The following is a 22,165-nucleotide window of genomic DNA, read 5'->3' on the forward strand; positions in this document are numbered from 1 at the left end:
TTAGATATACTTTGGATCTGTTATTTGAGACAAATATGATTGGGTGAAAACATGTGCCTACACTTGTGGATCTTGACCATAAGTTGGTATAAGGAAAAAATAACTCACAAACTGACATGGGAAGGTATAAACAGCTAGTAGGAAAACTCATTTACATTTCACACAACTGGCCTGACATTTCATATGTTGTTGCCTTGTCAGCCAATTCATGAAAGATCCTAGAGAAGTACATGAAAAGGCAAGCCTCCAGATTCTTAGATGCTTGTAGGAGACACCCGGTTATAGGATTACGTCTCAGAAAAATAATCATTTACTAATCTCAAAGTTTTTACTAATGCCGATTAACAGGGAACCACATGTCTTGGCGGAGTAAAAAAACAGTGGGTTGTGTCGCATTCCATTGCAGAGATAGAATTTCGTGCTATGACACATGCCATTTATAAAGCACTCTAGCTCAAATCCATCATGGAAGATCTCAATATCCCATTTAAGACTCCTATCCATCTCTTATGCAAAAAAGATCTGAAATCAAGATTTATTGAAACCTAGTTCAACATGATCGAACCAAGCATATGATTGGATCAACACTTAATCAAAGAGAAATTAGAGAGTGGTTTAATTGGTACTCCATATGTAAAGTCATAAGATCAATGTGGTGATGTGTTCAGAAAAGGTCTTCACAACCATGTACTACAATGCCTCATCAGTCAGCTGGGATGCAATAACATATACTATCCAGCTTGAGGGAGAGAGTTGGTGGAGATAATTTTTTAATATTATTTTACCTTAGAAGCTAGTACAATTATTTATGTCATTTTTTACCATTGTGCCATCTAGGGTCTCACTCACGTTTTGGACCCTATCTAGTACACAATTCTTCGCCTCCTGCTATGTGATCTTCTCGAAGCTATTCTCACATGGCAGTTTTAAGCTTATTGGTGCCCCACTTGCTTCATGAAACATCTCTCTCTCTTCTATGTGAGCTATACACTCACTAAAAAAATATTTTTAGTTCTCATCTTTTTCGAAGCACCCTATCTGAGAGCGAATATGCAAGCAGATATTTGATGCTCCACAAAGTGATGTGTGAAAGTGATAAGATTGTATGGTTTGAAGAATATGAGAGGCGTGGTACAGTGTCAGGGTACATCCTAATTTAGAGCTAAAATTACAACACTCAGCATTCCAATTCACCAGTCATAGATAGGCAAATAGGCTTACAGAATTACACAAGCGTCCTACTTCTAATTATTATAATATGATTTTTTTAATCGAAGACATCAAACCTCCTTGTAACGATAAAACTATGATTTCTATATTCCAATACTATTCCAGTGCTCTCCTTAAAGAGCATGCTTACTACAGTTTGATTATTTCCCTCTCTTTTCTTTTTGTTGTCACTAAGATTCTGTTTTCTACAAGTTTTCATGATTTAAATTAAACATTTCTTCACTAGACAAACACTGTACATTTCACTGACTTTGAAGACTTTAAGCTGAGAACTTCTGTATGAAATCTAGGCTTTAGGCCATCCTTCTTTCGAGTTGACTCGTTTCCTTCCATAATTTCCCCCAATTCTTCCTAATCACGTGAATTTTTTCCAGACTTTCAATGTTAACAGATGAGTGTTTGAAAGAAATACAAAGCACACGGAATAATCGTTTCACAGAAAATGCTCAGATCGATTGGAACAAAAAAATGATAATTGGAACGTGGAAGGCATACAAATGCCTGTTCTCTCAATTCATCGCACTCTGGCTAACTTGTATGTAAAGAAGAAAAAAAATGATGTTTACTTGAAAAATGAGGAAAAAAGAATGATTCCATAGAGAAATAATAAAGGCACTCTATTTAATGGATGTTTTTTTTTTTGAGGAAATCTATTTAATGGATGTTGTCGCAACTTTGAAAAGAGGATAGATTACAGGACTACTTTAATAACAGCAAAACACTGTTTTATCTTGCTGCCATCTATTTCCTGTACAGTGAATGATAACTATCCTTTCCCCACGCAAAACGTGAAAGAACTTGACGAAGATTCAACGGCAAATTGATGCAAAATTATCCCAACATATTCACAAGAAAATTTATGTGAAGCGAGACAAGAAAAACCATGGGGTTCTACTCTCTAGGGATTTTTTAATCTAATCAATCAATTTGTCCACAAGAAGATTAGGTTCCCTCACGGAAACTCTTTCTACCCGTTTTTCTCAAACTTTTAATGGGTTATGATCAAACTTCACAAAAAATTTGACTATACCTTAAGAGTATCATGCGTGTTTGGAGGGAAAAAAGACACAAGACGGCAACAGGAAACCCCTTTTTTTGTTAGAGAAAATTATCAGACATGGATCATGCATTCAAATCAAGCTGTGACAATATGGCATACCAATCGAATAGTGGCAGTGGCGGTGGCCAGATAAGAAAAAACAAAAGCCACATCGGGGATGAAATAATGATGTAACAAATCCACCCCCCAATTGCCAGAGAAAGGATTCTCTAGGAAGCCTAAGCAGATGTAGAAGGCATGTCATCTACTACCAGTTTCGGATCAACTGGCGGTGAAGCTGCTGAAGATTTCTCATTAGCAGCCTTGGAAGGTCTGTTTGGCTTAACCTGATCAGCTTTCTCGGGAGGAATATCAAACTGCGCCAACGTAAAATTAAGCAAGTAAATTTCATTTGGCACATTGGAAAAAACAAAACGAAATGTGCTCCAACTGCAACGATTTTCTTAGCTTTGCAAGCTCACGACAGGTAGTCTCAGAGAAAACTTCAAGGAAAAGACCTAAAGGACTTGATGATGCATAAATTGCAAGGTTTATTTTTTTTTTAGGAAATAACATCACATGTTTTCTGCCTCCTAAAAAGGCAAAGGTCTCTAGAACTATGTCATTGGTAGAGTTTCGACGGAGGGAGTGTTGAATATTGTGGAAATACTGGGCAAACTACAGAATGAACCAGAACAAAATTATTAAACAGAGCATCCAAGTACCTTAAACCCACAGCCAGAAACGCATGCTTGAAAACATTGCTGCATTAAGATGAGAGATACAAATTAAAAATAGTCTCATAAGATAAATAAGAATTTACCGGTATTCCAATTTCCGTACATTCAGTTACCGAATCTTTTTTCAGAGTTCCTACCACCTACAAATCATTGAGCAGCTAAAATAATCGCAATCTAATCGATCATCTTTCCGAAATTTTTTCCTGTGGAGGATGAAAGGAGGGAGCATATTCAGGCTGTTTGTCCAGGGAATGCAAAAATCATGCCATCATTCTAATTAACTCTACAAATTCTCTCTTTTTTCAACACCAAATTTAGTAGTCCTAATAATGTCATCCTAATTCAGTTAAGAGAAAAAGTCCAATCAAGTATAAAACTCCCCGACGTTTAGCTTTCCCCAATTGATAGAAAACCATATGGAGCACTGCCTCTAACAGAGAAGCGGAGACGTCCATATAAGCCCCTCCCCCCTTTGCCAGAATAAATACCCTGGACTCTGTCAAAAGTTTATACAGAGCTGCAGAAAATACGAAGTAGAGGATAGAGATAAGACCATAATGGGGAATCGACGTTTTTCTTCAGAATCCAACTCTGAATAAAATTAACTTGCCTAATTTTCCTGCACTTGTCAACAAGCCAAACTGACAGGTATTTGCTTATGTATGTTACCATGATTGCACATGTACTATCCGGCCCAAGTATAATTCATGAAAATGTGATGTATGGCATGAAAACGCGAAGTTATTGCCATTTCACCCATTCATTCTTAAGATTAACGGATGAACACTATACTGGAAGAAAATCACGAGGGATTGTTCACTAACAATTGAGTAGCTCTCTGCTCCAGGAGAGCGGTCAAAGTAAGCACTCCACTGATAATCCTTCAAAACCGGATCTTTGTAGCATAGCTCATTGCAGTCAGAAACGCCTAAATTAAGCAAAGGACATTAGAAAAGAAAAAAGAAACTTAAACGTACCATTCAATAATTGGTTTTTATGTGTACCTGAAACTGGAATGTGTAAAATCAAGCGGGGCCATAAACGTTTTTCATAGACATTTTTTGGGCCAGAAACTTTATATACTAGTAAAGTAATCCAAGAAAGAAAAAAGAACGCGTTCTCAAATTAAACTTCTAGCAAAACTTCGAATTTACGAATGAATGTTCAAACGTAATCTATAGATAGACTTAGAGACAGAATATAATTTCACATCATTTATGAAGAGACAAGAGAACGAGAGCACTTTAAGTGGCTGGACCTTACATTCTTCCCATGTTTCTCCATCACTATCACAACCTTTCTTACAGAAAACTCTCCCTGAAACGGCATGAGAGGGGAAAGTTAATAGTGCCAAAAATTCATCAAAATTATGAACTAGCTTTAAAGGGAATTACAGGAATCTCAAACCAAAACACATCTCAAATTTAGAGAAATTTCATAAATTCGGATTAGGAAACACGCCTCTCGTTTCGAGAACCCCAAACCGTTAGATGCTCGTGACGACTATTTTGATGCCGCCGAATGATAACGGACTTGCTTGTTACTACAGCCGATTCTTAACTCCTACGAAGAAGTTCAAATACAAAAAAATAAAGAATGATTCTTAAACGCGGTCACACAAACTTTCTCCTTTAATAGTCACTAATGTGCTCGGTATCCCAACATACGAGTCCAACGAAAACTGAGATTTGAGCCAAAAATGCGTTCTTTCAAGATCAGCCCCAAGTAACGGAAAATTAACGTGTGACAAATTAAATCAAGAACAATTTCCCATGTGCGCAGGCCGACTCTAATGGACCTCTTGCCGGTCTTTCTTAAAGAACGTTTAACGGTCGGCATCTTCTTCGAAAAGAAGTTCAAAGCTAAACGGAAACGTAAGAAAGAACATCAAAGCGTACACGGAATCTGCGTGAGAGCGGCGTATTTCTTGGTGCAGAGATTCCCGCAGCGCGGGCTCCACTCCCCCGGCAACATTCTCTTCCGCGTCTTCCTCTCCCTTGATCAATTCTTCCAGAGATCCTCCTCAGTCCTCAAGAACACGACCGCGAAATTCCAAACAAGTATATTCTACCTTCTATCGAACTTTTCAATTCCCAATATATAAACATTTACTTTCTGACCCCTGTAAAATTTCCAACTTTTCCATGCTCAACGATTTACCACGCAGAGGGTGGCGAACCATGGTTATCCTCACCATTACAGTCGGAAATAATCCATTCCTGCAATACAAAAGTTTAACTTGGATTTATCTGTAAATTCACCCTATGATAATAAATTTGCAGTTCTTTTATAATTCATAATATTAGTCTTAAAACTGGGCCGAAATGGGTCAACGTCGAGGACTCTGGCCCGCCTTAAAAGCCCATAAACCATTTAATGCTACATTCGACGGCTGACGGCTATTCGGTGGGCCCGATAATGTTGACTGCTCAAAGACTTCGAGAAGATTCTACAGCGGTTTTTGTGGAGAAAGAACTTAGAAAGCGAAACCGCTGATTGATGAACGCGGATTGGAAGAATTTCTCTTTGCCAGATGTTTGATTGCTGAATTCGACGTGAGGTAACGTCCATCGCTTTCAGATCTTTGTTCCGATCGGAAAACCAGCTATGCATGCGAGTTTTTCCCGGTGAACGAGTTCATCTATGAACTCTACGTCTCTCGCGGTTTCTTTTTTTGTCGTGGCATTATCTCGGAAGATCCCAAGGCTGCGGAGAACATGGCTGGACTTCAGTATTGCCAAGCATGACAGTGACATTCCGCGGACGGCGACCGAAAGGAATCGACGTTATTGTTCTTTGAGGAAACGTAAATTAAATGGCGAGCTGTAATGCAATTAATTACTACGGCGCAGAGGAACGTACAAACAGAGGAGATAAGATCGACTCAAGAGACAGAAAGATGGAGATTAGATTTAATACCGGCTTGCTCCCGAGCTCAATGTGACTTAGCGCAGTCAGAAGAAGAAACGGGCAACCTGACCTTCGTCGGTTGCCTTTGAGTGTGGGAGGCTGCTAACATTCGAAGCGGATCTCTTCTCCGTGTGACGCGGATTTGAATGGGGGTGTTTAATAATCGAATGCCAGCTGTTTCAGACAAGAAGAAGGTTAACTCACTTGTTTCTATGTTTTGATCGCTTGATAATCAGCTAGGGCAGCTCTACTGGTTGAATGCTCGTTGTGCTGAGAAGATGGGATTGTTCATCATCCACTGAAGCTGGAAGAGAGAAGAATGGTCTTGTTCTGCTGATGAATGCGGTCTCAAAGCTAAGTTCTTCGTGAAGGTATAGTGGACGATATGACGGAAGGTTCTAGAGAACCGCGGTCTTTAGCTAGCACACCAACATGGTCTGTGGCCACTGTGCTTACAATACTGGTGGCTGTCGGCCTTTTGGTGGAGCGCTCTATTTTCCGCCTGAGCTCTGTAAGCTCTTCCCCCTGTCTCTGCCATCATCGCCTACCTCCGTTATTCTTTTCTCTGCCGACATTGAATGCGTTTGTTCCGTCCTTTGAGTGTATTAATTTTTTTTTAATTAGTTTTTGATTCTCTTTCGGAAAGTGGTATGCTCAATAAGAAGCCGCTTTGATATCGCCTGAGTTCGTTAATGCCGTATTCAGCCGCAATGCCTATTTGCGTGTTTCTAGTACCGGAAGTCAATTTTTGACGACTCTTCGATCATTTCCACAATGCACTAAATAATCTGAATTTTTCTTTTTTCCGAGTTAGTATCTAAACATGAATATAACAAGTTATCCAAACATTGGGTTCTTGAATCGCGGAGAAAATGGATATTTTCGCTAAGAACGGGCATCTTGGCCTTGAACTTTTGGTCGCACAGCTGTCATTTTTTCTTTGACTATGTAATATGCCCCTGATTCTTTGTAAATTTTCTCAGTGGTTGCGGAGAACTCATCGGAATCCCTTATTTGAAGCCCTGGATAAAATGAAAGAAGGTTGGGAAAACTTTCTGGGGATATCTCTATTGACACATTGAAGCATCGGGAACATTTTTGACATTCTAATCGGAGAGTAATGTGATTTCTGTGCTGCAGAACTAATGGTTTTAGGATTCATATCCCTTCTTCTGACGGCCACCTCCCGAGCAATTTCAAGTATTTGCATTGATTCGAAGTTCTACGATAGCAACTTCTCCCCATGCACCAGATCTGAAGCTTCTGAGACCAAAGAAACGGAGGGTTCTTCATCCCATGATCGCAAGAATTTGATGGCTGTACTTCACAATCTTTCTCTTGAGAGGAGAAACCTTAATGTTATGACTGGCAGAACTTGTGGGGAGGTATATACTTCGTAAAATCACCTTTTTTAGTTTCTTTGTCTGTAGATTTGCCGAATTCCAAAGATGTCAATTGTCCATTGCTCTATTAGTGGTCACATTCATGTTATGGGTGCAAATGGGTGAATCAAGTAGAAGATTCTCGAACTTCGATGGAATTTACTCAACTTAAATTCACTTTTTTCTTCCCGAAATATTTTCCATAAACCTGATCGCAAGATTATTTTCAAAATATGAAAAATATGATCCCTTTTTGCTCATTAATTTTTCTTATACCAAATCATCTACTTATCTCGACTCAAGTATAGTTGACTAATCTACTCTTAAGAAGATGTAGTTTGGTCTTGGTTTTACTACTATTCACGTTGAGTTCTACAGATCCGTTAAAGTAATTAAAAGTTAAATTTGTTGCTCTCAAAAAAAAAATTTCGGGCACACATTAGAATTCAAATAGGGAGGGAAGGGCAACTTATGGTATAAACTTTGAATCGTTTCATGCTTTGCATTATGTGATATGTCGTTTTGTTAATAGTAGACTTGCTAGTTGTAGCTAATGTCTCCATCACATTACTTTTCTCATAATTCATACGCAAAATAATGTTAATTGGAGCTAAAACTTTGATTCTTACAGGGACACGAGCCATTTGTCTCATATGAAGGTTTGGAGCAACTTCACCGGTTTATTTTTGTCATGGCTGTGACCCATGTGACTTACAGTTGTTTGACAATGGTGCTGGCAACAGTAAAGGTCAGGCGTAAGATCATGTCTTTATAGCACCAGCATCATCACTATGGTTCCTTGGTGCTAGTTCTCAGTTCCTGTTCAGCGCATGGATACGGATTTCCTTTACAATCTATTATTGTATCCATTTTTGACATGACGTTCACATCGCTAAATGCAAAACGTCAACATATTAAGCATATGTTTTCGGAAGTATGAGTAATTTTTGAAGGATTGATCTACCGAAATTTTATTTCTGAAACATGAATGAAAAGAAAACTAAATTATTAGAATATTTTTTGTTAACTTTTTAGAGATCTAACGAGAGAGAAAGGAGGCAGGTTGGCAGGAGTAGGCCGCTGCCCTGGAAGGGAGGGAATAAACCCTAGAAAGTCAACAGAAATTGTTCATCCTTTACTTCAATCTAGCTGCCTTAAATTGACAGGTCGACAGATAAGCTTTTATATATAAGGCCGCCTAGTAATGTTGGGAGTGACATTTTACCCCGTATTCTAAAAGTTTTCATTGGTCATTGTGTTTGGGACAGTAGAAACTGAACCTCATTCAATTTTTAGTATTTACATATGGAGCACTAAATAGAAGGGATGAAAAATCTTTTGTTTCAATTTTCCCTTCATGCAAAGAGGAGAAAAGAATATCGTTTCTACTTCGAATTCTGGCAATTGAGGGTATCTTCTCTGTCAATAAGGTTTTGTTACGACTCCCACTCCTCAATGAAAATCAACACAAACAACAATGCAAGAATCCTTATGTACCAGTATTTATCGTCTACTCGATGCCTCTTCTCCCCCTTGGATGTGGAATCCTTCCCTGGAATGGATCAATGCCGGAGAGGTCCCTCCCGCACGCCTCTGACTGAATGCAGTCGTAACTCTCAGAAGATACCTCCCACCGATCTGATCCATGCCAGTAGATGTCTCCTGCTCTCTCAAGAAGTAGAATAACCACCCCCCCTTCAGATCTCTCCCTTCTTATTTATACACTTTATTCAGAACTCACTTTCCCGCCAAATTACTTGGCGGTTATTCCCGCTGCCAGCCCATGTCATCGATCAAGCTGGATGGCTCCTTTGTTAATTGTTCCTTTTCCCCTATTCTTACCTTCCACTTTACTCTTCTTCATATACTTCAATGCCGGTATCGTAACAGGTTTCTGCAATGTAGCAAATGGCGACTGGTCTAGCTTTATTCTGCATTAGGTACTTAGCTGTTGATATCACTTTACTGTTCTAAATTCATCCCTTAATCATCCCACTGCTTTTTGTGGATTTTGGTTGTCATCAACTCTATTATTTTCTTCCTATAAAAGGCAACTTTCTCGTCATCCATTTTTTGTGTGACATTCTCAGATACATACTTGGAGAAAATGGGAAGATGAAGCTCATGGAACTTCAGACGGTTCATTGACAGGTAACTCAATATACGTCTCGATTTTTTATAACATTTTTTTTCTACAAGTGATCCAGCTGTTTTGTTTTCTATTTGTCGTTGTTTCTTCATTTTCTATCAAAAAGCATAGATTGAAACGGTTATGCTTATCTATTCGTCCAAACAAGTTCTCATTTAAACATGCAAGTCTCACTGATACCATCTTCTATGCATTTACGGACTTTAGTGGTCACCAAAGCTCTGACTGAAAGAAGACAGTCTTCGTTTGTGAAGTCACGTTTATCAAGCCCTTGGAGTAAAAATGGTTGCATCGTTTGGCTGGTATGTCAATAAACTTTCAAATCAAGCATAATCATCCACCGTTCTCCATTTCCTAGGGTTTCAGTTTGTCCTGAAGACCTTTTGTTTATCTGGCTATTACCTATCAATGGCTTCTTCGCGTTTTTATTTTATGGAAGTGTATTACCTGGGCTCTTTATTTCATCATTTTTCTTCCCTTTCTTTCTGGTACACCAAATGTTTTTAAATTGGGTTATCATAATGGACTGAATTTCTTATGCACATCTTGTCACATGTTTTAACCTAGATAAGAATTTTTCTTCTACAGACGTGCTTCTTCCGTCAGTTTGGACGCTCTGTTGCACGTGCTGATTATCTTGCTCTCCGAATGGGTTTCATTATGGTGAGGAAATTATCCACCTTAAAATTTTCCTTCTATTTTAGCTAAATTTCTATGTGACACCCATAAATCCTACTGAAGTTTCATCTGATTAAACAGAAGTCTCCTGGTTTGTGTCCATTTTTTAGTTTTGAAATATCAGCTGCAGTTTTTAATTATCAACGTATTTAATTTTTACGTTTATGGTTTGTTTATTTTCATCAAATCGTACCCGGTATTAACAATTGAAATTATCTGATCTTTGCAGAATCACAATCTCACGCAGGGATATGATTTTCACAACTATATGATTCGGTCTATGGAGGAGGAGTTTAAATCGATTGTGGGTGTGAGGTTAGTTCCAAGATTGGATGCTATGTTAGCAAATGACATTGCAGTGTGCATGTGCTCTTTTGACATAAAATCTTTGTAGTTCTCCTTTAACTCTCCTAATTTCCTTTTTAGTAATTCATATATTCTAGGTCCACTTTCTTTGTCTTTCTTCTTTTTTCCCTCCTTTTTTAGTTTCTATTTTGCCAACTTAGATGAGAAGGACTTGCCCTTAGCCATCATTGTCAAGTGTCAGGAGAGATGTGTAGACTGAATGTGAAAGCGGCTTATCGTATTACTCAGGAAATAAAGAATATATTCTGTCAGGGGCACAATGGTTATCCATAATGTCTATATCTACCTAGATCGATGCAGAAGCACATATAACAGATAATCCCTCCCCTGAGGTTGGGGAATGACTATCCTTCATTCATAGCTTGGACCTGCCATGCTAACAGGATCATCTGTGAGATAGAGTTGTCGCAAAGGGGGATTTATTATTGCAACAGAGTTGGCTGAGCCCAGTGAGGGGGATGCCTAATTCTTGCAGATGACTTCTCAGATCCCTAGTGCGAGAGCTGAATTCATTCCCTGAAATGGATCAGGAAACGACATTTTGCTTCTTGCTGCACCAAGCGGCAATGCTGCCACACATAAGTGAGCAATAGCCATTTAGTGGACCTGAAGTCAACCTGTGATCCAGCATAATTCTCAAGGTAATGGTTGATGCATAAGTTAGCTATGAATACTGACAGAGTAGTAGTTGTCTGGCTGGGTATGAGCAAGGTAGATAGGATTACCAATCAAGCATTGATACGACAACAAATCATTATCTGTCAGTTGTATCACTTTTAAATTTACTATTTACCTCTATAATATATGGAGGTTGGCATGGGAGGTGGCCAGTTTCATCCAATAAATCATATATATTTCTATTGGCAGTGAATGGGGCACTTAATTGCCCAGCAAAAAATTAAAGGACCCCTAAGCCTTTAATATCAAACAGGGAATCTTAAGTAATAGGACACCGTTAAGATACCGCAGTTATCTTCTCTATTACGACGTGCAGTATCGGTGATGATCCGAAGGCTTAACCAAGTTGTATATCTTCGACTCTAACAATTAAATGGAATATAGATCTGAATGTCCAACAGTGCTAGAAATCACATACAATAGATGGGAGGAAGGAAATGTAGATACTAGAACAAACGAACTAAGGTGCTCTTGCAGATTGTAGGGACTGGCGGCCGGATCGGACAAAGTCAGCTCCGCTGGGACGAGAGGGAGAATCTCCTGTCTTGGCCCTTCTTCAAGAAATGACTTTTCTGGTCCCCTTCCAGATCGCAGCCCTTCTATTTATACCCTTCACGAGATGACTCCTTCCCGGCCTTATTCAAATCTTCCTACGTGCCTGTTCAGCTCAATCCGCACGTGTGGTATTATTCACACGCTTCCTCTTCATTTGGTAAGTTCTGGTCAGGTCCTTATCAGATACTTAGAGACCTAATTTGACTCCAGAGGAGTCATTTCCAGTGACTATAATGTCATCTACATAGACAATTCAGATGACTACATTCTCTGGCGAGGTATGTTGATGGAATAGAGTATGATCACCATTTCATTGGAGATAGTGGAGTGCTTGCACAGCTTGAGTAAATTTCACAAATAAGGCTCAAAGATATTGTTTCCGGTCATATAGTGCCATTCTCAAATAGCAAGCTTGTCTTTTTGAAAATATCATATCCCAGAGACGGTTTCATATTAACTTCCTTGCTTACGTCACCATGTAAAAATGCATTTTTGCCATCAAACTGATAGAGTTCTTATCTGATCCAATAAAGATCTATCTTGAAATTGTGAAATGTTGGGTGATCCGTATGGATCTGTCGTGTCAAGAGATAAATCGTCTGTAGATCCGTTCCTCAAGAATGTTGTTCATACAGAAAGAATGCAGCATCAATCAACACCAAGATCGCGATCAAGTTTCTCGAGAATGAAAGTGTAATGGCAGAAGACGGAAAAAAGTAGGATAACATGGACGAACACTGAATTGGGTATCCCTCTCCTCCTGATGGGGAATGATCCCCCCACGTCCAGCCCACTCCAGCTACTACAGAATTCTTGATTCCTCCTTTAACTCAAACGTCTCCTTTTTATATGGGACTAGATTTCTGCCATTCAAAGTTGTTTGATCATGCTTCTGGTCTCTTGGGTCTCTTTAGCACGTTTCTTCTGATAGGACCTAAGGAGGTTCCTATCAAGTTCCCAATGTTGATTTGTCTCTAAGGAAATGAGAGTTCGACAAAGTTCACCCTGGTTTCTGTAGTAAAAGATTTTGAATAGTGAACGCCATACTTTTGGGTGTATGTTGAGCAATCAGTCCAGTTTTGTACCTTTCAACTTGACCATTTACTGTATACTTCATTGTATGGAACCATCAATATACAATAGGCTGCTTCCCCGCAGGGAGGGACACTATGTCCCAAATGGCATGAAGGGCGGCCATTTCGGCATCAATTGCATACTTCCAATGTGGTTGAGTAAGGGCCTCCTCAACAGTACGTGGGATTGTCACCTGTTGAAGATTCATAGGAAATTTTCTATGGGAGAATGATAACAGATATACTTGTTCTGGGTGTTAGACTATGTGAGAAACTCTCAAATGAGCTCCGAGGAGTTAAGATGTTAGTTTGATGTGTATGTAGATGAACGTTGCACTCACAGCCAAAGAGACAAAGTTTCAAACTTTTATGAAGCTTAGCATGTGGACAAAAGGTCTGAAGAAGTTCTTAAGGAGTTTTCCCACCATGTGCTCAGGCCAGGCAATCACAGATCTTCCAATAAGTTTCCTTGTTGTGTCTGCGATGAGTGAAGTGACTATACCACAGTTGGCCCTTCTCATCACTGGGCCTTAGGATGGTGAGGCTTTTATTGCTTGGATTTCCAGATGTGGAATTAAGTTGGTGCCATTAGACGAGTGGGGGCTTTTAAATGATTACAATGTTCTGACTCTGGCTGTTGACTCTCCTCTTCGGGTATGTCGATGACTATAACTTCAAATCCAAATTTGTGTTCTCAGTAAAAAAGCTGGGCACAAACATTTTCAAATTCAGGACACAGACCAGTGAGTTAGCTATGGACACAGTCGTGGAGTGCACACTCCTGACCAATAGAGTGTGCGGTGAGTGGGCAATAAAAAATGATCTCTTTTCATAAGGCATGAAGCTCGTAAGCATACTCCAATGCAGTGCAATGTTCCTGAAGAAGGTCCATAGATCAATGCACCGAGACTGCGATGGTGGATTCATCATCCTGTGTAGAATATAGTTCCCGAATGCCATCCTATATTTCATTTATGTGGTCATAATATTTATGTGACCGACTCAGTGGGGAATCTGAATGCCATCCCATATTTCATTTATGTGGTCATAATATTTATTTGACCGACTCAGTGGGGAATCTGAATGCCATCCCATATTTCATTTATGTGGTCATAATATTTATTTGACCGACTCAGTGGGGAATCATTGAATATATTGGCTAAGTGAAAAGAACATCTTTGCTTCACCACTTGGTATATCTCTTATCCGCACGCAGAGATGGTTTGTCGGTCAGATGGTTGGCTTGGAGCCATTCGGGGAAGATGGGTGTACCAATTGTCCCTAAGTGAGCAAGGGAAGAAACGCTCCTGAGCATTCCTGCTGCCTTGGTCTCGAGTTTAACCAAATAAGAAACAATAAATAATCCTTAGCAATAATGAGAAGTGATAAAGGTCACACCTGGCGGTCAGATCATTGCATAAGGGATATAATTCGAGACGTATTCTTTCAAAAAAAATAATAATTAGAGACGTATTTTGGGGGTAACAGGCAGCAGCACAACCAGCAAGGAGTAGGCCAGTATTCAGCATCACCTCCCAAGGTAGCACTCGAAGTCCGTCCAGAATGACGTGTCATTGTTTCGTGGGATTCATATGTCACCGTCAGGCCAAGATCAGGGTGTCAGCAACAAGTCTTGGCAGCATTTAGGGCAGACAGGATGGTCTGGTAAAGCTAAGATGCAGTGTTGTGGCGGAGAAAATGGGTGCAAGGCAACGGCAGTGTTTAGGGCAGACCGGATATTCTGGTAAAGCCAAACTGAAGAGGATGTCATCATTGTCCTTAGGGCAGACCAGAGATACGGACAAAACCTTAGGGTGGTAGCAGAACGACTGTGACATCATCACCATCAACCTCAGAATTCCAGCACGCATCTTCATTAGGGCTTGGCAGTCTCCGATATTATGTGAAGTGTCAGAAGAGACGAAGAGGGATGGCGAAACAGAGGGGGACATGTAGACGGATTATGAAAGTGGCTTATGTTATTACTCGTGAAAGAAATAATATATACAGTCGTGGATAGAATGGTTAGCCATAATGGCAATATTTGCCTATTTTCCTAGAACGACGCATAGCCAAACATAACTAATGAAAATTTTTAAATAAACAATTTTTCTGTTAATTAAGGATTGTATTTTGTATATTGCAGTGCGCCGTTGTGGGGTTTTGTTGTTGCATTCATGCTGTTCAATATAAATGGTGAGTCAGTTATAAATTTACCCCAATGTCGTTGATCCATATCCTCATTTTTTTGAGGAGCTATTCAAGTTATCCGAGATTCTGATTAACTAGCTGTCTGATTATATTGCAGATAGACTCGTTCAATTTATTTTTATCTTCGGTGGAAAATCTGTTCCGCTGCTTTTTCATTTGTAAACTATACGAAATGAAAATAATTTTCCTATAATGCAGGGTCAAATCTTTATTTTTGGATAGCCCTCATTCCCATCACTGTGAGTAACCTGAGATCAATTAGTGTTCTAAAAATCAGAATCGTTTTTCACACTGAAGTTCGTTGGCCTTCTTTATTTTTTATTGTTTATTGTTTTTTGCTGGCCTCCTCTTCAGCTCATTAGTCTAGTCGGTACAAAACTTCAGCACATCATCGCCACCTTGGCTCTCGAAAGTGCCGAAAGGACATCTGGATCGAAGATTCTAAACCCGCGTGATGAGCTTTTCTGGTTCAATAAACCAGAACTCTTATTGGTGTTGATCCACTTTATACTATTTCAGGTTAATCTTCTCTCCTAGACGTCTGATATTAAGTTAGACTCGGTCGTTCTTACCTATAGCTCACTTTTTCCTATTTTTGTCTGCAGAACTCGTTTGAAATTGCATCTTTCATTTGGTTCTGGGTACATCTCTTTTCCTACAGTTTAATATCATTTATTTTAAAACCATATGTATTTTATGTGCGTACTGCTCCGAATTGATGACTACGATTAGTATTTGGCTTAGTTAACCGCCTAGATATGTAAACCTAGACACGCTGTTCTTATGAGCTTCATAGTTCAACAACTTGATGTCGATGTCTTATATCATAGTGAAATCGGGATAATTATATTTTTTATCCAACGCAGTGGCAATTCGGTTACGATTCATGCTTCCTACGGAACCACTGGATTCTATATGCTCGCCTGTTTCTGGGGTTTGTCAATCCTCACAAAAGACCTTTTTCCCCTGTAAATTCACTACTTTTTTCAATACATTATATTGAATTTTAATCTCAATAGGTTCGCTGGCCAGTTTCTCTGCAGCTACAGCACCCTGCCTTTGTATGCGCTGGTCACCCAGGTCCATTATTTTCCATCCCCCAAACACTTGAGCAATCTTATCTAATGTCTCACGTCACACATAAATAGAGTATGACAATGAATCTGTCATCATCAGCATCTTTCATCCTCATTGCGATGACGATTATGTTGACTCAACAAAATCATCGTCTGTAAGGCATGGGGGAACGTCATCTCATTCCGTCATCTGTCATCCTTCACAGAATCCGCAGTTTTGTTCTGTTTCCTTGCAAAGGCCCGGACAGAACGGGTGACTCGAAGCACGGAGGAGAATTATAAACCCACAGTCACCAACACCCGACATCGGAACGGGACAGAACGGAAGGCACAACGGCTTTCATTTCTGTCTCCATTCCAATGTCAAGATGGACGACTGATGATGGTAAAGGATGGAATGGATTACAGATCATCATCTATTTTCAAGCCATGATTAGATGACAAGTGAAAGTAACGGTTTTCGGATGCCAATTACGATTTTTTCAATATTTCCTCTTTAAAACTGAATTCCTTGTTTTTTAGATGGGCTCCCAATACAAAGCCGCTTTAATTCCCCAGAGGATTAGAGAAAGCATCCATAGCTGGGGGAAGGAGGCAAGGAGGAGAAGACGGAAGCGGAGGCACGGCTACGATGACACGACCACCGCTCCAACGGAGACGAGCACTGTGTGCTCGATTGAAGACGAAGACATTGACGAGTCTGCTGAAAGAGATTACATTGCAATCAGGCTGCAATCATTGGCTGGCCCCATCAATGCTTCAGACTTTGTAGAAACTGCTGCTGCCAGCATGGAGGACGATCCCTTGCTTCACGCCGCCTCGGTTCCGTCATCGCCGGCTGTTTCCAGGATGACGGCTCATCGCGAAATCTTCAGGTCTTCCTCTTTGCCCCCACCCGTAGGTAGGCACAGAAAACCCGGCCTAAGTAGATTCGGGGATAGAAAATCACCATTGAAATGGAGCTCAGACCATAGTCATGATGATGATATGGAGCTATCACCATGATGAATCTCTAACCAATGGTTCTCTAACCATGATGATTTTATATATATTCATGCTTTCCGGGCCTTTTTCATCGTCACATTGCCTTGACAGTTTTTACAGGTAACCAAAGCAAATTGATTGAAAGTGACGATTTGATTAATGAACCTTCCCAGAGAGATCTTAATATGGCCTTCCAAATGAAATGAACTCAAAATTTTGGAGGATGGGTTTTTGGGGATGCTGATACATGATTTGAAATAACAATATCTTAGATCTACAAGTGACGTATGTCTAAGACTACAGCACTTGGAAACTGATAAGACTACATATTTGAATTAATATGTCGTTGATTTGATGTTTAGACTTATACAATAAAATTTATAAATACCCTTAATTACTAAATATAGGATATAGAGCAAGCAAGGAGTCGAACCACAGGGAGTCAATAAGTAAGAATTTTTATCCAAATTTAACATATTAATTCAAAGATAAATTAATTTTGCAATTAATTAACCTTAATTATGCTTAATAATGTTTTTAGTCAATCTAAATCAAGTAAAAACTTAATTTTGATTTTAAATAATTCAGAAAAAAAGCTCAATATAGAATTATTTTAATTATAAGATCAGATTAATTCGGATTATTAATTTCCCAATTATTATAAAATTTTAGAACAATTTTATGAATTAAAATTGGGAATTTAATAATCAAGAAAGGGAATTTTAAATTGGACTTCAAGAAGAATGATTTTTTGAATCAAATTTTGTTTTTAGGTTTTTTATATATTAAATTAAATTTCTAAACAATAAAAATCGAAATCTAGAGAGAGAAACTAGACAAATTAACCTAGAGAGAGAAAGTAAAGAATTTGAGGAAAAGATGAAATCCGGCCCTAAATTAAAAATCTAATGATGCAAAAATGTTCAAAATTGATGTAGAATTAAAGATCAAAACCAGATCTTGAATCAGAATCAAAATGCAGTGCTAATTTCATTCAAAAACACTTCGAGGGCATGTACATTTCGCCCATGCCTTGGCGTTTTAGAATTGTTCAAGAAGAATATTGAAATACAAATCAGAAACTTACAAATTTGAGCACAGAATCAAGAACTGTCGACTTCTAAAGCAACTCTTATGTCCTTCCTGGCCAAATCCTTGGTGAGAGCTTCAAAAAGTACATTTTGCCCTTTTCCAAACCTCTATTTAAAGATCCAACCATAGGGAATGTAGAGGGTAAAAAGACAAACATGCCCTCAAAATTTCAGCCCAATCGGACAGCCAGATCTCAAGATATCGCCGTTTTACTGAGGGTTAATCCTAGTCGTTAGATTTAATTTATCTCTCCTCCAATAAGTTTAGAAATGTCGCTTCCTGATTGGCTGCCGCATTATTTCCTCGTTTTCCCATGTCTTGGATCGCGATCTGACACATGGTTGTCGGCGTCCGCTGCCCACAATCATTGGAGAATATTTGTTCTTTTTAAACGGCCACGAAAAAAACATGTCGCCCTTCTCTTTTTTCTAAAAAAAAGTACAAAAGGACAACATTAACCGCAATACTGGACTATTTCAACCCACGTGTGTCGGTTAGCGCATACATTAAATGCATGCGGCTAACTGATTCACATGCAAAGAAAAAGCACGTGTGTTAGTTGCCGTGTGCATTTAATGCACGCGGCTGACCAACGAGGTAATTATTATAAAAAAAAAAGTATGAAAAGGTATCTTTCCTGTCGCCCATGCCACGTTAGCTTCAAATCATTCACTCATTATGGCACCCGATTCGGGATGCCACAATGAGCTAATCATTGATAAACTCTAGCGCTTCCAATCATTCACCCGATTTTTCGGGCGAATGACGTGGACGCCACCTATTTAATAGAAAATTCATTTTTAAATATTAAATAAATTAATAAATATCAATTCTTTTAATTCTAAAATCATTTCTTGACTAAATAATGGTCAGAAAATTATTAAAAAATGTGGAAAAATTAGAAAACCCTTACCAACCTTTAGCCACGTATTTAGAGCCCTGTAAAAAAATATTTCTTCACTGAAATTAGGTTAAATTCTATGTAAAAAAAATGATAAAAATTAGAAATAATAGTAAAATCAAAGTGTGAGTCATTTATCTTTGTTTTAATATGATAACATGAAAATATGGTCATTAAAACACATAAATATAATGTAAAATTCATCAATTAACTATGTTAATTTGCAAGTTATCAGAAACCAGAACACTTATAGGGCATCTTGTTCCCTGAGATCAAAGATAAGGTTAAACAGACACTTTTTTCTTCCGTTCCTCCCTCATTTCTACCTGTCTCCTTTTTTCCTTCTATCTTATCATTTGTTCTTTAGTTTTCTCTCATTTTATCTTTTTATATTCTTCATTTTATTCTTCATCCTATTGGACTTCCCTTTTTATATGTATTTTGCTTCTCCTTTCTCTCTTCTACCAACCTTGTTTTGAGCCCAGGTAGACAAAATCAGTCCAGTTACAGAGGTTGCAGCTTTAAGCCAGACAAAGACGAACGATATTTAAAGAAATGGTTACACTTTCAGTCATAATGCATTTATTACCTTGATTTATTTGGTCAACCTAAGTTATTGATATGTGTATCATGAAATGAATTTATTTTAATGAAATAAATGTTTATTTTAAAGATCACGATCCTAGATATAGCCGGAATCATTTCCTCCATGACGGATACTTTAACTTCTCATATACCTGAAATCATCAACATTTATTTGGAAATCTTTATGAAATCAGAACTCTAATCACACCCATCCTTACAATCCAAACCATTCCCATACTTCAGAAAATTTTCATTTTAATCAATACTCATCATCAGGAATAAACGAAAATTTCAACTCGTACTCTTTTGAGAATGATATTTTAAAAACAATATTTCAAGGACTGGCGACGAGTATTTAAAGAATAAATCTCTTGAAAATGTTGTCACTGATGAGAAGTCAGTGATATTAGGCTAATATTATATTATTAATAGTCTCATAAAACATAAATGTGAGAAAGAAGATTTTGGTAGAGGTATGAGGGGTAAGCAAATACAAGTCAAAGACTCCTGACGATGATTATATCATTATTCTAGTGTTTGTGAGGGAGCATGCTTTCAGATGAAAATATATATGATAGAATACAGAAATTGCATTTTGATTTTCTAACTCCTGGCACAATTGGAAATAAAAAAGATAGGATTGAAACTGATAAAATGCTATTGTAATCTAACGAACTAACATATCTGAGGTGACTGATGATGGCATATTCATGAAATTTTTTATTGAATATGGTAAGTAATGAGGATAAACATGATGACATTTTTAAGAATATTCTGCAGACAATAATGAGGATCACGAAGTCATGTTAGGTTAACGATCAATGACAGTGTTACAATCTATTCAAGGACACAGAGATTGAATCAATCATATTGAGAAGTTTAAAATTATAATTTTTTTACTCATTAAAATTACCATGTTAGAGGAGTGGTGGTCTTTATACTTTCTAGTCCTGGTCTGTTCCCAATTTTTAGCGAAGACTTAAATCTTGCCAAAAGTTTGGGTCATTTCTGGCCCAGTCTTTTTTGTCTCAGTCCAGTCTGGGTCCAGTCCTATTCCGGATAGGTTGACTAGTCTATGTTGAAGTCAAAGTAGAAAAAAAACATGTTGATGACTATGTTGACCAATAAGATAACTAGCTTTAGAACCAATGTAAATGAGTGTGCCTTCCATTCAAATTCCTTCTTTCTCCTCTTCGGGTCTTTCCCCCTCCATACCTGTCTTGCTTGATGGAGAACCGTTTGGATGAACTGATAAGGAAGAAACATCCGATAAAGGACTCACGATGGGTTCTTGCAGCCCATCTCTAAAGAGAAACTCTTCTTCATCAAGTGGACACCTGTTAATGGTCAAATTTTCTCCAGCTACAATGCACTCAATGCAATTTCCAAGGCCAACTACACCGTCCTCATGTCGCCCACCCCGGCAACCAGCCGAGACGGGTGGGTGGCCAAGTGGGGATAGAAAGCAGGAGTGGGAGGGGGAGTGGGAATGGGAGTGGGAAGCATAGACACAAGTGACTTTTAAAATATTACTAAAAAATATAAAATAAATGTTTAATAATTTACTTTTTCGGTCCTGGACCAGTCTAATCCAGCCTGACTGCCCGGTCAGCCCTAAAAATTCTGGCCCACAGTCCGGGCCTGGTCCGGTAGAACCGGTCCCAGTTCTAGATGTCCAAATAGTGCAGGGACAAAAATTCGTCCCTGGGACGATCGGGCGGGACAGTTTTTGTCCCGTGGGACGAAAAAACCGCCCGTCTGGAGGTCTCAGATGGTGGACGGACGAATACTGGATGTAAAACCGCCAGATTCACATCTGACCGTTGAGATGTAGCCACGTGGCCTCGCTATGACAATTTGCATCGAAGCCCCTGTATTTTTACGCGTGCGCAAACTGATGCCGCTCAGAAATAATTGTACATATGTCCTGCCGCATTCTCTCCCCTCCTTATTTCCCTAAAAAAATTGAAAAATCCCTTTTAATTCAATGATACCTTGGAATTATTTTTATTGGATATTTATGCCTGCTACACACGACCAAGAGCTGTTTTGCGGGTATATGCAACAAAATTTGGGAAATAGTCCATCCAAGTTTCAAAATTATTTTGTAGTATCATTTTTATTACAATTGTGTCCTTTTGCGATTTTAAAAAAATAAAACAGGTTTTTTCCATCTGGGAAAAGGGACGGGACGGTTTTTTCCCGGACAGGACAAATTCGTCCGGGGAGGACTGGACGGGACGGTTTTTGTACCGTGGGACGAAAAAATTGTCCCGTCCTTCGTCCCTGCACTGAATTTGGACGTCAGACGGACGAAACTCGTCCCGTCCATCGTCCACGTCCGGGACGATCCGGGACTATTAAAACGAAATATTAAAAAACGAAATTAAAATGTCCGTTACACTCTGTTCCGTTACTCTTAACCGTTCCGTTTCTCCAGCCCTGTCGCGAGTTTAAGGCTGGGGTTTTTGGCGGGTTTTGTGGGCAATTTCCGTCTTCCAAAGACCCCTGTAGTA

The 22,165-nt window shown here is 38.9% G+C and overlaps 2 protein-coding genes across 2 annotated transcripts; one reads left to right on the forward strand and one right to left on the reverse strand.

Annotated features, from left to right (window-relative positions):
• Positions 1–2,338: 2,338 nt before the first annotated feature.
• On the reverse strand, positions 2,339–5,217 carry LOC144699964 (defensin-like protein). The gene is made up of 5 exons (XM_078571315.1): positions 4,908–5,217; positions 4,273–4,326; positions 3,834–3,937; positions 2,995–3,033; positions 2,339–2,646 (listed from the first exon to the last, which is right to left on the reverse strand). Exons 1-5 carry the CDS (start codon positions 4,981–4,983, stop codon positions 2,509–2,511), a joined length of 411 nt encoding a protein of 136 aa, XP_078427441.1. The 5' UTR covers positions 4,984–5,217; the 3' UTR covers positions 2,339–2,508.
• A 407-nt stretch (positions 5,218–5,624) lies between these two features.
• Positions 5,625–17,168, forward strand: LOC144699963 (MLO-like protein 14). The gene is made up of 15 exons (XM_078571313.1): positions 5,625–6,430; positions 6,903–6,960; positions 7,060–7,304; positions 7,933–8,049; positions 9,392–9,452; positions 9,658–9,752; positions 10,039–10,113; positions 10,358–10,443; positions 14,947–14,996; positions 15,210–15,250; positions 15,366–15,530; positions 15,617–15,652; positions 15,878–15,945; positions 16,031–16,091; positions 16,610–17,168. Exons 1-15 carry the CDS (start codon positions 6,305–6,307, stop codon positions 17,090–17,092), a joined length of 1,767 nt encoding a protein of 588 aa, XP_078427439.1. The 5' UTR covers positions 5,625–6,304; the 3' UTR covers positions 17,093–17,168.
• The last annotated feature ends 4,997 nt before the right edge of the window (positions 17,169–22,165 follow it).

Source organism: Wolffia australiana, chromosome 2 (assembly GCF_029677425.1).
Source record: "Wolffia australiana isolate 7733 chromosome 2, ASM2967742v1".
Taxonomy (NCBI): domain Eukaryota; kingdom Viridiplantae; phylum Streptophyta; class Magnoliopsida; order Alismatales; family Araceae; genus Wolffia; species Wolffia australiana.

Excerpts from the sequence above, each read along its gene's own strand:
- LOC144699963 (XM_078571313.1), top strand. The coding sequence starts at position 6,305 with ATGACGGAAGGTTCTAGAGAACCGCGGTCTTTAGCTAGCACACCAACA. Across the intron at positions 6,961-7,059 it reads CCTGGATAAAATGAAAGAAG|AACTAATGGTTTTAGGATTC; the intron begins GTTGGGAAAACT and ends TCTGTGCTGCAG. Across the intron at positions 8,050-9,391 it reads TGGTGCTGGCAACAGTAAAG|ATACATACTTGGAGAAAATG; the intron begins GTCAGGCGTAAG and ends TGACATTCTCAG.
- LOC144699964 (XM_078571315.1), bottom strand. The coding sequence starts at position 4,983 with ATGTTGCCGGGGGAGTGGAGCCCGCGCTGCGGGAATCTCTGCACCAAG. Across the intron at positions 4,327-4,907 it reads CGCTCTCACGCAGATTCCGT|GGAGAGTTTTCTGTAAGAAA; the intron begins GTACGCTTTGAT and ends ATGCCGTTTCAG. Across the intron at positions 2,647-2,994 it reads TTTCTGGCTGTGGGTTTAAG|TTTGATATTCCTCCCGAGAA; the intron begins GTACTTGGATGC and ends ACGTTGGCGCAG.